The sequence below is a fragment of the Urocampus carinirostris genome, chromosome 14 (assembly GCF_059441175.1).
Source record: "Urocampus carinirostris isolate Australia breed hairy pipefish chromosome 14, RoL_Ucar_1.0, whole genome shotgun sequence".
Classification (NCBI taxonomy): Eukaryota; Metazoa; Chordata; class Actinopteri; order Syngnathiformes; family Syngnathidae; genus Urocampus; species Urocampus carinirostris.
In genome coordinates, this window is record NC_142362.1 from 14,295,641 (window position 1) to 14,312,090 (window position 16,450).

General features: G+C 40.2%; 2 protein-coding genes across 8 annotated transcripts in view; both read left to right on the forward strand.

Moving 5' to 3' along the window:
- The first annotated feature begins 10,448 nt into the window (after positions 1 to 10,448).
- Positions 10,449 to 12,713, forward strand: atp5mc3a (ATP synthase membrane subunit c locus 3a). Of its 2 annotated transcripts, none has more exons than XM_088352837.1 (5): positions 10,449 to 10,508; positions 10,705 to 10,803; positions 11,348 to 11,419; positions 12,281 to 12,471; positions 12,561 to 12,713. In XM_088352837.1, the coding sequence occupies exons 2-5, from the start codon at positions 10,765 to 10,767 to the stop codon at positions 12,673 to 12,675; spliced, it is 417 nt and encodes a 138-aa protein (XP_088208963.1). In that variant the 5' UTR covers positions 10,449 to 10,508; positions 10,705 to 10,764; the 3' UTR covers positions 12,676 to 12,713. The 2 variants fall into 2 exon arrangements, with proteins under 2 accessions (XP_088208963.1, XP_088208964.1); XM_088352838.1 differs by having other exon boundaries at positions 10,491 to 10,622.
- A 784-nt stretch (positions 12,714 to 13,497) lies between these two features.
- Positions 13,498 to 16,450, forward strand: part of atf2 (activating transcription factor 2) — a 43,157-nt gene continuing 40,204 nt past the window's right edge. For 4 of the 6 annotated variants that reach the window (XM_088352905.1, XM_088352904.1, XM_088352900.1 and 1 more), the window contains exons 1-3: positions 13,498 to 13,544; positions 14,026 to 14,096; positions 14,198 to 14,294. In XM_088352905.1, the coding sequence (XP_088209031.1) occupies positions 14,049 to 14,096; positions 14,198 to 14,294 (145 nt within the window). In that variant the 5' untranslated portion in view covers positions 13,498 to 13,544; positions 14,026 to 14,048. The other 2 variants (XM_088352902.1, XM_088352901.1) reach the window with 2 other exon arrangements.

Consider the following 16,450-nt stretch of genomic DNA (forward strand, 5'->3'; position numbering starts at 1 on the left):
ATCAGGTAGAAGAAATTAACACAGGTGACCCGTTGGTCACTTTTGAGTCTTCGTCATTTGTAATCTTCTTGTCCTTTGCAGCACTCATTTCCAGGGTTAGGTAGGGTTACTTTAACTTGATTACTTTCAATTACTTTTGGATTACTCCAATACCAAATATGCTAATAAAAGACAAAAGAAACTAAATATGAATAAAATGATAACTTACAACACGTGGTAAGCTTTCTCTCCTGGCTTTGATCTATTTGATCTCCGGCAAAACTAACATAAAATGCGACAGAAACAAAATGAAAATAAATCCAAACAGCTTGCCAACATCATTTTTGTCGTTCCATGTATTCCGTTACACCCCAAGCCTGCACAAAATGTAGTCATTTTATTCATATTTAGTTTCTTTTGTCTTTTATTAGCATGTTTGGTATTGGAGTAATCCAAAAGTAATTGAAAGTAATCCAGTTAAAGTAACCCTACCCGACCCTGCTCATTCCCGGTTGCAGTACACAAAAAAGCAACATTTAGTGGTCAGATATTACAGAGCGTCCCTTTAAACACTGCAGCAAAATCAACTTGATAGAATGATTGCATATTACTGTAGAATTTGAATATCTGAATTGCATTCTTCTCTCAAATAGTTCAGCCTTTTGTCAAGACCGGAACGGAGACAGGACCCACTTGAGTACGTGTCTCTCAGTTTTATTGGGAAGAAGGGAAACGATTGCACAAACGTTCCGGTGATCGCTGGTCGCGGGAAGCAGGTCGCTCTGAAAGCAGAAGTGGCACTTCCGTGGCGAGCGATGGCGGTGTCGGGAGCGGAAAAAATGGGTCAGTAGCTGGGACAGGAGAGCAAAAAACGTGGTCGGAATCAGCAACGAAAGCCAGGAGAGGAGAGTAGACGTGGTCAAGCCGGGAAACAGACGGGAGCAAAACAGGAGTGAGTTAGGGTCGAAAAGCTTGCCTCGAGTAAACTGAGGTTCGCAGACGGACTGACAACAGGTGACAGATAGACGAGGGTTTAAATAGTGAGCGGGAGCCAATCGGAGTCCGAGGCAGTTGGTTCCAAAGGGACCGGCACAGGTGAAGCATATCGGTAATCATGACACCTTTAGTAAAACATTTTTGAGATCCTTGCATGAATCCTTGCTTAGACTGCTATCAAAATACATATCAAAACGAAACTAGAGATAACAGTCATGCACTAAGCTCAATAAAGCTTAAAATCCCCATCTGCAATGACAACAATATTTTAAAAGAGGGCAGCACCCCAGTATGGCAAAATTATCCTAAAATGTAATTGCTTTTTTGGTACTCCAAGCGAAATGCTATTGAGACTTGAGATCGAAGTACAGCATTCTCCTTATCTACTATCCAGCGTCTATCATATATCTGTCAATCAAATCCATTCCCCATATGTCGCCTTAACAACCTTCTGTGTGCTCAAAGCGGCACGTATATCTTTGCTCGTAACGCAATAAAAAACAGAGAACAGCGCATCCACGGTAATGGCGCGCACGGCGAGGTCAAGAAGATCCCTCCGAAGGGCCGTGTTGTTTTCTTATTCTGTCATCAGCTTTTACTGAAGTGTCATAAGGCGTTTGATAGTAAATCTTGGTGACCTTGAAGACACTGGAGAAGGCGCCGCTCCGTAAAGCAATCATGGCACAGCTGCCCCTGTCAGCCACGCTTGCGTTCACACAGTTGCCGTCTTGCGTTTCCTGATGTTGAACAGAGGAAGGAAGCGAGGAACCAGGAGAGATGGAGGAGGAGCTCGTGCTGTTTAGGAGAAACCAAGTGTAACGTTACGAATCCTTTCAATGAAACATTGGAAGAACCTGGCGGACCGCCAGGGTTGATATGGTCCCGCCAGAGTCCCGTAAACTTGTATTTTCAAAGAAAATATTGTATTTTTATACACACACACATACCAAATATATATATATACAGTGGAACCTCGGTTATCGACCATAATCCGTTGCAGAACCCTGTTCGAAAACCGATTTGGTCGATCACCGAAAATCGATTTTCCCATTAAAAGTAATGTAAAATCGTTTTAATCCGTTCCAACACCCTGAATTTTTACCATGAACGTAAACATGAAGCTAACACAGGCTAATCGAACGTTCGCGTTAGCGAAATCTTACGTACGAAATATTACGCTAACATGAACGTGTAAAAATAAAAAAAAGGGTTATGAATAGGATTCCTTACCTTTGTGGTGGACGGTGGGGAGAAAAAAATCATCAAAAGTTTTTCAACCTCTTCCAAAACTTGCGGCAGTTGCTTGCTTATAGCGTTTGTTTGTACATGATTCAAATTGAATCTTTTCTTCCGGCGCCGTCACGAATGGCAGCCACTCCAGCAGCTCCCGTGTTATTTTCGATTGTTCTCGATTGTTCTCAGCTCAGGGATGCTGCTGGAAATGTGAATTTCCCTTCGGGGATGAACAAAGTATCTATCTATCTATCTATCTATCTATCTATCTATCTATCTATCTAACTTCCTTAGCCGCATCACTCGATTTCACAGCCTCCTTATTCTTTACTATCGTACTGATAGTAGATTTAGCCATGCTGTATTCACTAGCAAGATTGGAAATTCGTACACCTCTTTCATATTTAGCTATTATGTCTTTCTTAAAGGCAATAGTCGGACAAACAACTTGTTTTTTTTTTTCACCTGTCCTGCGTGCACCGACCTTCTTCGGAGGCATAATTAGGGGCTAAAACACCCGTACGCCGCTCAGCATCGCACCCTATCGTACCGGCGTTCGAACTCCGATTTTTTGACCGAACAGCGAAGGAAGAATTTCTCGAAATCTTTGGTCGAACACCGATTTGTCCGAACATATATATATATATATATATATATCTCATCTCATCTCATTAGCTACACCGCTTATCCTCAGTAGGGTCGCGGGGGGGCTGGAGCCCATCCCAGCCATCTCCGGGCAGTGGGCAGGGGACACCCTGAACTGGTTGCCAGCCAATCGCAGGGCACACAGGGACAGACAACTCATTCGCTCATTCACACCTAGGGACAATTTGGACCGGCCAATTCACCTGAAATGCATGTCTTTGGAATGTGGGAGGAAACCGGAGTGCCCGGAGGAAACCCACGCAAGCACGGGGAGAACATACAAACTCTGCACGGAAAGTCTGGAGCTGGATTTGAACCCACGACAGGTTCCCATGACATGAGCTGTGCCGCACACGCGCTAACCACTGCGCCGCCGTGCTGCCCCATATATGTATACATATGTATATATATATATGTCATGGGAACCTTGTATTTTTTTAAAAAGGTAAGATTTAGCAAACTGAATATTAAGTCGCATAACTACAGTTCTTTTTTAATAACTGCTTCTGTATGTCGTAGAGTCAACCAACTTGTGGCACCTTTCAGTTGTTATTTCACTCCATGATTCCTTAACAACATTCCACAATTCATTTTCATTTCTTGGTTTTGCTTAATAAACGGCATTTCTTATGTCACCCCACAAATTCTCGAGTTAATTGAGATCTGGGGATCGGGCTGGCCACTCATAACATTAAATTCATTGGTTTGGAACCAAGACTTTGCCCGTCTACTGGTGTGCTTGGGACCATTGTCTTGTTGAAACACCCATTGCAAAGGAATGTCCTTTTCAGCATAAGGCATAACCTCTTCAAGTATTTTGACATACACAAACTGATTAACAATTCCTGGTATGCGATAAAAGGGCCCAACTCCAGAGTAGGAGAAACATGCCATGACCATGATACTTGCACCACCATGCTTCACTGTATTCAATGTGTACTAAGGTTTGAATTCAGAATTTGGGAGTCGTCTCACACACGGTCTGTGGCCCTTGGACTCAAAAAGGACAATTTTCCTTTCATCAGTTCACAAAATGTTCTCTTTAGGCCAGTTGATCTGTTCCTTTGCACATTCTAACCTCTTCTGCACATACCTATTTTTTTAACTAAGGGACTTTGTGTGCGATTCGTGAAAACAAATTTGCTTCACACAGATGTCTTCTAACTGTCACAGCACGTAAAACCCCGACTTCCATTGTTTTTTGCAGCTTAGATGACATCAGCTTGATCAAGGCGTTCTCTAATGTGGTTGTCAGTTCAGCTTATTGGTCAAGATATCTCGGCCTTGAAGCAAGATCTCAGTGGCGCCAACCCGCACTCCGATCAGTTGTTCTCATTAGCTGTTTCGAAAGAGTCTACGTACCAACACCAGAGATGACAGCATAAACTAATGAAATGGGGCACACCAACTTCATTTTCTATGTACCATTTAGTGAACAATAGCTGCTGGTGTAATATTTGGCTTAGGATTTATCAACCTTTCTGGTTCTTTATCCTACAGTCAGCACTCAGTGACCTCAAACAACAGAGCTATGGATTTCTTCACATTGGATTTCTTCTTAAGCGGCATGGCGGATGCGTGGTTAGCGCACAGCCCCACGGTGCGAAGGTTTAGGGTTTAAGTACAGCTACAGCAGCCACCCCTGTGTGGAGTTTGCATGTTTTCCCCATGCCTGCGCGGGTTTCTTCCGGGCACTCCGGTTTCCTCCCACATTCCCAAAAACATGCATGTCAGGTTAAATGGCCGGTCTAAATTGTCCCTTGGCGTGAATGAGCGAGCGAATTGTCTGTCCCTGTGTGCCCTGCGACTGGCTGGCAAACAGTTCAGGGTGTCCCCTGCCCACTGCCCAAAGATAGCTGGGATGTGCTCCAGCCACCCCGCGACCCTACTGAGGATAAGCGGTGCAGATAATGGATGGATTTCTTCTTTTAATGGTACCATATGTTGGCTTTGAAAGTCTAGAAAAAAGGTGTACAAACACTGGATTCTCTATCATCATGTGAAATGCAGCTTTCAAAAGCTTTCATCACACTCCATCCATCTGCTTTTAACTCTTCTTAGTACATGCAGTGGAACTTGGGAAGTGGTGGAACACGGATGAAAAAAGTGCAGCCTCACAATACAAAAAAAACACCTGAGTGGTATTTCTGGGAATAGAGATTAGCATTTAGCCATCAGCGAGGCCGTCGCTACTCCTGCTGTCAGGCCGCCGCCTCGCCGCTTGTCAGGAGCTCGGACGAGGCGCTGTAAAAACCTTTTCCCCTTCCCCTTAACAACTGCAAAACAACACGCGCGCGCCCCCGCCCGAAACAACCGCCTGCTTTCCTTTTTCCTTTTTTTTTTGAGGCCTCCTGACAGGACGCGCCGCAGGCACAAATTGTAATTCATAAAGGTTAAGGGGGTCAATGCTTTTTATTACCAGTCTGAGTGCATCCAGCTTGATGGGACGGGCATGCAAATGGAATGTCTCAGAGTCAGACAGCGGGTGCGTGCTCGCTTCGGATTGGGGAGGAAGTGGAAGGTGTCGAGGAAAAAATATGAGGGGAGGTGGGCGCTGAGATGGCCGCCTTTTCCACCTTCCTTCCAACAGCAGTGCAGGACCACACAGTAAGGGCCCAGTTAATTAGACAGTGTGACATTGACCCCGGCGTAGTTAACGGCCGCTTTGATATGCACCGGCCTGCAATTATTTCATTGTAAAGTTCATGTTTTATCATATGCTTAGCGCTGACCTCCAAGTGGCGGCTGCCTCTGAATGGCACAGTCCTACATTGGAGACTTGAAAACGCCATCTCGGAAAATTAGCAGCCTGCTTTTAAAAAATAAAACATGAAGACTGTATCATAACGACATTGGGTACGTTTACAAGCAGACAATAATCTGATTGGACCTTTGTCAGTATTCCCATGTAAACGCGCACAGAAATCCAATTAAGGTCTTAGTTTGATTGTGAGTAGTCCGATTGTACTTTAATTTGCCGATTAATTGTGCATGTATACACATTTGAGTAATCCAATTGCTTGTGCGCTGTTTTAATATTGAAATATTTTATGGCACAAATAGTCATAGTTCTATGAGTTTTCCAGTTATATCCTGTTTACTATTTGAATCATTAACATTATTATTTAATCATGTTAATCATTAAGCGGTAATTAATGCAACATATCCTTGAATGTAGTTATTTACTTTTTTACGTGACGCCTCAATGTATCCATTTATATAGTCCGCCTACAGTCTCTTCAATAATCTAAGTGGTGTTCCGATTTACTGTTGGGTGGGGGGGGGCATTTTTTTACAAATAACTTGTCATAGCCCGCCTTGATCGGCCCTCTGGTATATTAATTATTGCAAGCCATTTTGAAAGCACAATTATGAAACAACTACAGCCTTGTTCTGTACTCACAAGCCGAGAATATTTGGTTGTCTATTGTAATAAAAACCTCATCGAAACTGCGCCTCATGCGCTTATTTTATCTGTCTCGTAACCTGGATATTGATTCCAACATGTGGAGAAAAAAAGTCAGCCCTCATCTGGGATACTTTTTTTTTTTACTGCAAAGCACTGTGGGACTTATATTACAGATATGAGTTATAGTGGTATATATATATCTATATATATATATATATATATATATATATATATATATATATCATGAAGAAGGATGCCTCTCGTCTCAATAAACTGGCGAGGAACGCGAGCTCTGTTGTGGGCAGAGAGCTGGACAGCCTGACAACAGTAGCTGAGAGACGGGCACTGGAAAAGCTGCGGTCAATCATGGACAATCCATCGCATCCACTACACAGCATTATCTCCAGACAGAAGAGCAGTTTCAGCGACAGACTGCTGTCACTGTCTTGTACTACGGACGGACTGAAGAGATCTTTTCTTTCTCATGCCATGAGGCTCTTTAACTCTACCCGGCAGAATAAAAGCCCACATTAAAACACACCCCCTACATTGCACATTACCGAATTTATTTGCAGTAACCTGGATATTGATTCCAACATGTGGAGAAAAAAAGTCAGCCCTCATCTGGGATACTTTTTTTTTTTACTGCAAAGCACTGTGGGACTTATATTACAGATATGAGTTATAGTGGTATATATATATCTATATATATATATATATATATATATATATATATATATATATCATGAAGAAGGATGCCTCTCGTCTCAATAAACTGGCGAGGAACGCGAGCTCTGTTGTGGGCAGAGAGCTGGACAGCCTGACAACAGTAGCTGAGAGACGGGCACTGGAAAAGCTGCGGTCAATCATGGACAATCCATCGCATCCACTACACAGCATTATCTCCAGACAGAAGAGCAGTTTCAGCGACAGACTGCTGTCACTGTCTTGTACTACGGACGGACTGAAGAGATCTTTTCTTTCTCATGCCATGAGGCTCTTTAACTCTACCCGGCAGAATAAAAGCCCACATTAAAACACACCCCCTACATTGCACATTACCGAATTTATTTGCAATATGTATTCTGTGTAGCACTATTTAGATATTCTATATAACACGCTACAGTGGGCATTTGCACGTCACATTGGGTATTTGTATATTGTATTCTTTTTGCTTTATTATTGTATTGTTCTCAGCTCAGGGATGCTGCTGGAAATGTGAATTTCCCTGCGGGGATGAATAAAGTATCTATCTATCTATCTATATATATCTCATCATCTCATCTCATTAGCCGTACCGCTTATCCTCGTTAGGGTCGCGGGGGGCTGGAGCCCATCCCAGTCATCTCCGGGCAGTGGGCAGGGGACACCCTGAACTAGTTGCCAGCCAATCGCAGGGCACACAGGGACAGACAACTCACTCGCCCATTCACACCTAGGGACAATTTGGACCGGCCAAGTCACCTGAAATGCATGTTTTTGGAATGTGGGAGGAAACCGGAGTGCCCGGAGGAAACCCACGCAAGCACGGGGGAGAACATACAAACTCCGCACAGGAAGTCTGGAGCTGGATTTGAACCCACGACAGGTTCCCATGACATGAACTGTGCCGCACAAGCGCTAACCACTGCCCCACTGCGCCACTGTGCTGCTCATATATATATATATATATATATATATATATATATATATATATATATATATATATATATATATATATATATATATATATATATATATATATATATATATATATATATATATATATATATATATATATATATATATATATATATATATATATATATATATATATGTATGTATGTGGATGCCACAGCTGTATCCATCTATATATAATGTAAGTCTGTGCTGATAGGAATCTACGTACAAGCACATCTTTTGGAGCGCGGAGGAAACAACCATGGTATTTTGTTAAAATTGTTGAGTTGCATGAATTAAATCATCCTTTATGTCATGCCAAGGTTAAATGTTGAAACACTGCCTATTTTCGTAGTGTTATCGTACTCTCTTCGCGCTTGTAATCGGAGTAATCGTAAGGTAAAAGATTAATTCAGATTGCTCCAAAAATCTGACTTCTGATCCTGGTCAGACTATTGCCTGTATTCAGAGCCGGCCCAAGGCATAAGCGAAATAAGCGGCTGCTTAGGGCCCAGCGACCACTAGGAGGCCCCAAAGAGTGATTAACATTTTTGGTGCCAACCTTGTCCCCATTGTCACTTTCTTGTGTCTACAACAAAAATTCTTCTAATGAAATACTACAAAGCAATACAAAACTAAATGTCAGATATCTTAAAAACAGGGACCTCATACATTATTTTGCTTTCATTCGGAAAAGAAAAGAATGGTATAGAAATATTACAAAAATACCATGATACAAAATACTACAGAAATATTACCCTAGAATTACTACAAAAACACAACTAAAGTAATATTACAAAAATACGAAAGAAATATGACGAAAACAATACTATGGGAATACCACAAAAAAATTCCAATAATATAATAAAACTGAAATACTGCTTTGGAAATACATCAAAAATATGGCTACAGAAATACCATTTAATAAAACTATAATACAAAACACTACCAAAGAAATAGTACTCCAGAAGTATTACAACAGAAATACTGCAAAAATACAACTAGAGTGATACTAAACAAATTATACTATGGAAATACGACAGAAATACTACAAAAATAAAAATAAAGTACGGTGTGTCTTTACTACAGAAATACTACAGATGTACATCAACAATTTTACTATGTACATTCTATAAAATACAACAGAAATAGTACCAAAATAATAATAATAGAGTATTTCTACAAAAACACCACAATATTAATGTACTGTAATACTACAAAAATACTATATACATACTACCCAAAAAAATACTATCGTAATGCAACAAAAATATAACAGAAATACTAAAAATGTACTACTATGGAAAAACTAACCAAAAAACTACTGCAGAAATACTAAAAAATAAAATAAAACTAGAGTAATGCTACAAAGAAACTACTGAACTCTAACCGAAATTTCAGTCAGTCAGAAATACTAAAAAATACTTTTTAAAACTACAACGTTTGAAAACTGAATACTGAAAACTGAAATATCAAATAAAGTGCTTAAAACAGGGACCTTATTATTTTGCTTTAATTGGGATCGTTTTCAAAACCAATTTGATGAGACTAATCTCGTTAAAAAGAACTATACCATGTAAATATATGCTTGTATATTTAATCCCAGATGAAAAAAATTAAATTTCCAACCCGATGCAGCCCCTGACTCCAAATAGTTGCCCACCATTGAATTAGAACATGGAATGAGTTCTAGTAGGTATGCAAATGATTAAGTAATGGGGGGCCCAAAATCGAATTTTGCTTAGGGCTCCATGAAGGCCCTGCTTGTATTCTAAATAGTCAGTGATGGATATTGTAGTTCCGTATCCGGTAAGAAAGATGTATACATTTAACAATAAATTAAAAAACACATTGCATTCATTTTGAATCAGTAAAACAAATGGTATTTAATGATTTTTTGTGACGACAAATATTTGATCATGGTATTAAAATGTATTTCTGGATGTATATTTTACTTAACTCTACTTATCCAAATGTAAAAGCAATGTTTTTAATATAACACAAAAAGACGGTGCATTTGACTGAACAGCGGCCTCTACTGGAAGTTTTTGGAATGACTAGATTTTGCAGGCTTTCGTTTTACTGTGGAGTGATTTTGTAAAGAAAGGAAGTAACATGATTTATAAAATATTTAAATATGACTGTGTTGAAAAAAAAATGACCAAGGACAAATCAGTAAATAAATTTACTACAATACAGATGCTGATATTTGTTGACTATCGAAAAGTTAAAGTATAGCCCTATAAAACAGGTTCTAATAAGGCTTTGACGTAAAAATATATATATATATATTTTGAAAGACGCAAATAGTAACCTAATTGGGTCGGGTTTAGCCATTACATTGTATCCCTTTCCAATCAAAATAATTGTTATTTTTACAAATCATATCATATATTATCTAAATAAATGTTAGTATTATTTTTTTGTTTTGTTTGCGTCGATATGTTGTAACAACTGGGGCAAAAACATTAATTGTTTTTGTTAATAAAGTTAGATTTAAATGACCTACCGCTCTCACCATCCGGGTCTTGGGATTTATCCCTGTGCGCATGCGCGGTCTTCCACTGTGGTTCGACCTCTGCAGTCGGTAAGTGTCTAATGGCGGGCTTGTGAGAAACATCTCCGATATCCCTTCCCATCTTCTTTCCAAACGTAGAATTACTGCGCGCAAAGTGCAAGAGGCTGTAGAACATTAGTTGATGTACATACGGATTGCTTTATTTTACCTGTGAAGCATTTTAACACCCGTTTGACCTTAGTTCTGTGCGCTCTTCCCTTCTCAGATAGACTCCGGGCTTCATCCAGATTTGACCGAACCGGTTCAAAACAACCTAAAAATCAAAATGTACGCCTGCGCAAAATTCGTTTCCACGCCAGCTTTGGTGAGTATATCGCTTGCTTTGTTTTGCAATTATTTTAATTCAAACTCGGCGTCTTGAATAGCGCCAGTAAACCAGGGTGGGCCTATGAATGAACTTGGCAAGGGTATCTGCTGCTTTGCTAGTGGCTAATGCTAACTCGGAGTTTGACAATGACGCTCTTTTTGTCTACATAACAACTAGACGGGGTTTTCCCTACCATTGTTTTCTTACTTTCTATCATAACCCCAATTTATAATGGCATTTAGCATGTAGCTGTCATGTGCAGTCATAAGATTACCGGCTAAGGTCATTTAGCCAATGCTACCTCAGATATAAGCTACTTGCATAGATCTTAAGCTCATTTAATTTAACTGCAACTACAATTTACGAAGTGGAAACTGTTAACAAAAATGCCTTAGCGAGATTAACTTAAGATGTTCCTTTGCTACAGGTTGACAACTACTGTAGATCATGCAATGCTTTAATTCGTGCAATCTGCTCTGTGCAGAGACGCGAGAATTCAATGATATGTCAATTAAGTATGTCTTGTGTATTATTTTTGTAGGTCCGTGCTGGTTCCCGGGCTCTTTACAGACCCCTGTCTGCCTCTGTGCTGTCCAGGCCTGAGGTCACAGAGGTAAGAATGTACTTTTGAGTGAGTCAATAACTTATTTACTGCTGTGTTTTCCCTTAATAAACAACGTGCCAATTTACCCTTATCTGACTGAAATTATATGTGTTACATGAGGTGTCACACTCTTTCCACATTGAGTCTTTAACTACCTGGTAGACCCAGGCTCAAGGTGACTTTAAGTGCTAAGACAAGTAATTCTGTTTAAATGTGGCACGCAAATTGCTATTAAATAAACTTAAGTCATTGTTATATTATTTGCATAGCCCTCATTTTCATAGTCCCCAAGAGCTGCACAAGTCCAATTAACACGTCCCCTGATTTGAAATATGTCCAGACTCATTGTGTGCCAGTCAAATCTCAGTTGCTCGGGGTTTTTATTTTTCAAGTTTATTTTTTAACTGCCATTAGCATTGGTGGGAATTCAGTTTTTCCTTAACCCTCTAACATCCAAGCTTTTTGTTGGGTTTGCATTTATGTCCATGCATGTGGATGCATGCTCCAAGGAGGTTAAACAATTCACATTTAGCTCTAAAGGTGTGCCGTTTTCTACCTGTAAAGCAATTGCAAAAAATAGTCCTAGCTTTAGATCTTTTGTTAAACGAGACTCCCTAGGTCTTAAAATGCAATGCAGTGGTGCAAACGTGTTATTTGCCATCGTGCCCTGCTTATTTGTCTTTTGACCGCAAGATGTTCCCCAATTAGTGACCAATATTTTCAGTTTCCTGCTTCTCATTGGAGTGCCTGTTTTAGGAATAACTAATTTAGCCAGTTTTATATAAATAGGAACAATTTATCATGTGCCAACCTTGAATATGATTAGAGAATACTTGTATACTAATTTTTCAGCCTTTTCTATTATTCCAGAGCACTGTTGCAATGGTGCCACAGAGCCCCTTCTCTCAAGTAACACTGAGGGGCTTCCAGACAAGCGCGGTAAGCCGGGACATTGACACTGCGGCCAAGTTTATTGGTGCTGGAGCTGCTACTGTCGGTGTTGCCGGATCTGGTGCCGGTATCGGAACAGTGTTCGGAAGTCTGATTATTGGATATGCCAGGTCTGCTTTAGTTTTTTTTTTTTTTTTAATTTAAACATGTGGTCTAACCTGGTCAAGGGAATTTAGTGACTGTTTTTGGCCTTTTGCAGGAACCCATCCCTGAAGCAGCAGCTGTTCTCCTACGCCATCTTGGGATTTGCCCTGTCCGAAGCCATGGGACTGTTCTGTTTGATGGTTGCTTTCCTCATCCTGTTTGCCATGTGAATTTCTGCTGTCCAACTTTGATTACACATGTGACGACACTTTTTGGCTCCTCCAAATTTGTTCTGTGTTGGTGTCAAGCAAATGTACATTTTCAAGTCATTTAGGCACTGTCAAAATGAGCAAACACATGTATTGTACAACTGTAAGAAATTACATTATTAAAATTCATGTGTTTGGCTATTTAACAATGTATGGTTGGGTATTTGGAAACAAAAGCAGCTTTTCGAATGTCATCAGATACTGTGCTGTAAGAAAAAATGGTTTGGGTCCATCTTCACGAGTCATTGGTTGAGTTGCAAATTGAATAGTTGTGCTTTTTCGGAAGCAGATGAGTGGCTTTTGTAAATGGCACTTAATAAATTTAAAACCTTAAGAGCTCAGAAAATAGTGAGTGATTCTTACTCTGGTTCTTTCAATTGCTGTAATGTCATTTCTAGTGTTGAAATATTTTACACAAAAATAGTTTGATTACTAGACAATTTGAGTACATTTAAAATACTTATTACAAGTTAACAGTTGAGTGTTCCAAGAAACAAAGCCTATACATCAATTGTAATAAAATAGAACATCATATGCCAAAACATGACTTGCCTCGTATTTGCCCATTGCGAAGCCTTGGAGCTGTTCTCTGTAACTGGAAGCACAATGTGATGTCAAAATAGCCTTTGAATGTTATTTTAATACATATATTATCCCACAGGCGGATATTTACTTAAAATTTACAGTATTTCAAAATATACAGTTACGGTGTTATGGATGATGTCATTCTTATGACGAATGCGGAAGACTTACCAGAACCTCTCGCGATACTTGTCTTCAGACGTGGGATTTTGGAAACAAGCGAAGAGGGTAGTGGCTGGTAGAAAGGGGTAAGTCGCGTCCACGGAGGAATGTTTACACCGCTAGAGTATGACGTATTCCCTTTGTTATAAGACAGTATTCTCTTATTTTTCAAAATATGTCAGACTGCTATTGTTAAAAGCATTAATACCTAAAAAGGCGACGGTAGTATATTCAAACAGGGCTAAGACCACAGAATGGAAGCGACTGGGGTGAACTGTCGCTTGTGATTAACCCTTTTAAAAATCCGTGACTCGTTCATTTAAATTCAATTTGATTTTCGAAGTTGAAAAATGTAATAGGGTCGAAACGTGATGGAGCATGAAGATGTGTTAGGAGCTGTTGATGTCAACAACTGTAGTGACCGCCCATCTTTCGCTCGCTTTGTCTTCTCTCTTAATAAGCTCACCGGCTTTTACACTATTCTTCTGCTATTCAGGTTGTAAACACGCGTAAACGGTTCCTTAAACTCACAATTTAACCACTGCAACTACTTGTTTTCCTATCCAGGCTGACAACAGCAAACCCTTAATATGAGTGATGAAAAACCTTTTCAATGCACTGCTCCTGGTTGTGGACAGGTAACTCCTGCTTCGAAATTCTCACTAGCTATAACTCATGCAACACATTTGTCTAAATGGACAATATATGCATTGTGTTGTCCTCACATTTGCCCTCCCAGAGGTTTACCAATGAAGACCACTTGGCTGTCCACAAGCACAAACATGAGATGACCCTCAAATTTGGTCCTGCAAGGACTGACAGTGTCATTATCGCTGGTAAAGTGTCCAAATATGCTTTTTGCCATTTTTTGTCCGGGAAAACCAAGACAACAATGGTCTCAGCACAGTGATGGGATTCATTAAAAAGTATAGTTTGGAAAGAAAATGACAGAGTAAGAGAAAGCAAAAGTTAAAAGGCGGAAGCCTCACATCCATGCATCAACCGCCTTTATTAATAATAATAATAATAATAATAATAATAATTTCCTTTGTATTGTCATTCTTTGTAACAATGTACACAGAACGAAATGTCGATACACCTGACCCGTTGTAGCGAGTCGGTGCAGCCGCAGCCAGAGGGCGCCGCCATTATACCAATTAGGTATGTCTCGGTTGAGGCGCGAACCAGCGACCTCCCAGTCTCAAAGCCGGCACACTACCATCAATGAAGAGCATTTGCCACACATGCACATTACACACAATATACATATCACATATTGGTATTTACATTTTCTCATTAACGGTGGTTAAGATAACTTGGGGAGACAGATTACTTAAATTAGACAGGTTGCACTATGGTTTCCTCCCGCATTCCAAAAACATGCATGTCAGGTTAATTGGCTGGTTCTAATTGTCCCTAGGTGTGAATGAGCGAGTGGGTTGTCTGTCTCTATGTGCCCTGCAAATGGCTGGCAACTAGATCAGGGTGTTCCCTGCCCAATGCCAAAAGATTTTCTGGGATGAGCTCCAGCACCCCCGCGACCCTACTGTGGATAAACGGTGCACATAATAAATAGATGGATGCTAATAACAACAATAATCAATAAAGGGGGAGGGCAACTCAGAGCTCATGATCTTTTATATCAAACTGCAGGATGTCACGGCGCAGAGGTCCTGGGTTCAATTCCAGCGTCCGTAGCCTCACCTAATGGGGTTTGCATGTTCACCCCGTGCTTGCTTGGGTTTCCTTTGTGCACTTTGGTTTCCCCCCATATTCCAGAAACATGCATGTCATGTTAATTGGCCCGTTCAGGTTGTCCCTAGGTGTGAACGAGCAAGTAAGTTGTCTGTCTCTGTGTGCCCTGTGATTGGTTGGCAACCAGTTCAGGGTGTCCCCTGCCCACTGCTCGAAGATAGCTGGAACGGGCTCCAGCACCACACGACCCTTGTGAGGATAAGCGATGTAGGAAATGGATGGATGTATTGATTATCTTCTTTTTATAGTTTACAGTTCATTGTTGTTGTTTAAAATCCACTTTTTGATCAATGTATTGTAATGCCGCGGAAATAATTAAGTTAGCCTGTTAAATCTGAATACTTTCAAGAGGCTTAGCATCCCGACAAGTAAAGAAGTTTGTAATTTAGAATGTGAACAATTGTTGTGTTTACACATCATTAATGCCTTTTTAATGTATACTAAAACATAATATCTTGTCTTCCATATGAAAGAGAATATTTCATTTTGGCTCAACACACTTTATTACGTGGTTATCATTTAAGTGCTTTTTGTAGGACTAGAGGCAACTACCTAACCTTGTTTTCCTCAAATTTTTCAAGTTTACATTGTTCATTAATGTTCAACACAATTTTGTAATTTTATTTATATATTTTTTTTAATCTAAAAGTAGAATCCTGTTACATTACTTCAATATTATAGTATTTGGGTTACGTCACTGATTACATTTTTCAACAGGTAACTAGTAACTGTTACAGGTTTTATTTTTAAATTAATCCTCCCAACCCTGATGCTGATACTTAATCCAAGCACAAAAACACTTTCTATTGTATTTGTCCTCAAGATCAGTGAACTAAAGACCCTATTGAGCAACAAGAGCATTAAATAAGTTTAAACTGTTCAGAGTTAAAAGATCCATTCATCCATCCATTATCTGCACCGCTTATCCTCAGTAGGGTCGTGGGGGTGCTGGAGCCCATCCCAGCTATCTTCGGGCAGTGGGCAGGGGACACCCTGAACTGGTTGCCAGCCGGTCGCAGGGCACACAGGGACAGACAATTCACTCGCTCATCCATACCTAGAGACAATTTGGACTGGCCAATTAACTTAACATGCCTGTTTTTGGAATGTGGGAGGAAACCGGAGTGCCCGTAGGCAACCCACGCAAGCACGGGTAGAACATGCAAACTCCACACAGGAGGTTCGGAGTTAAAAGATCATCAAACTTCAATTTTCATCAAACAACTGAACATGAATT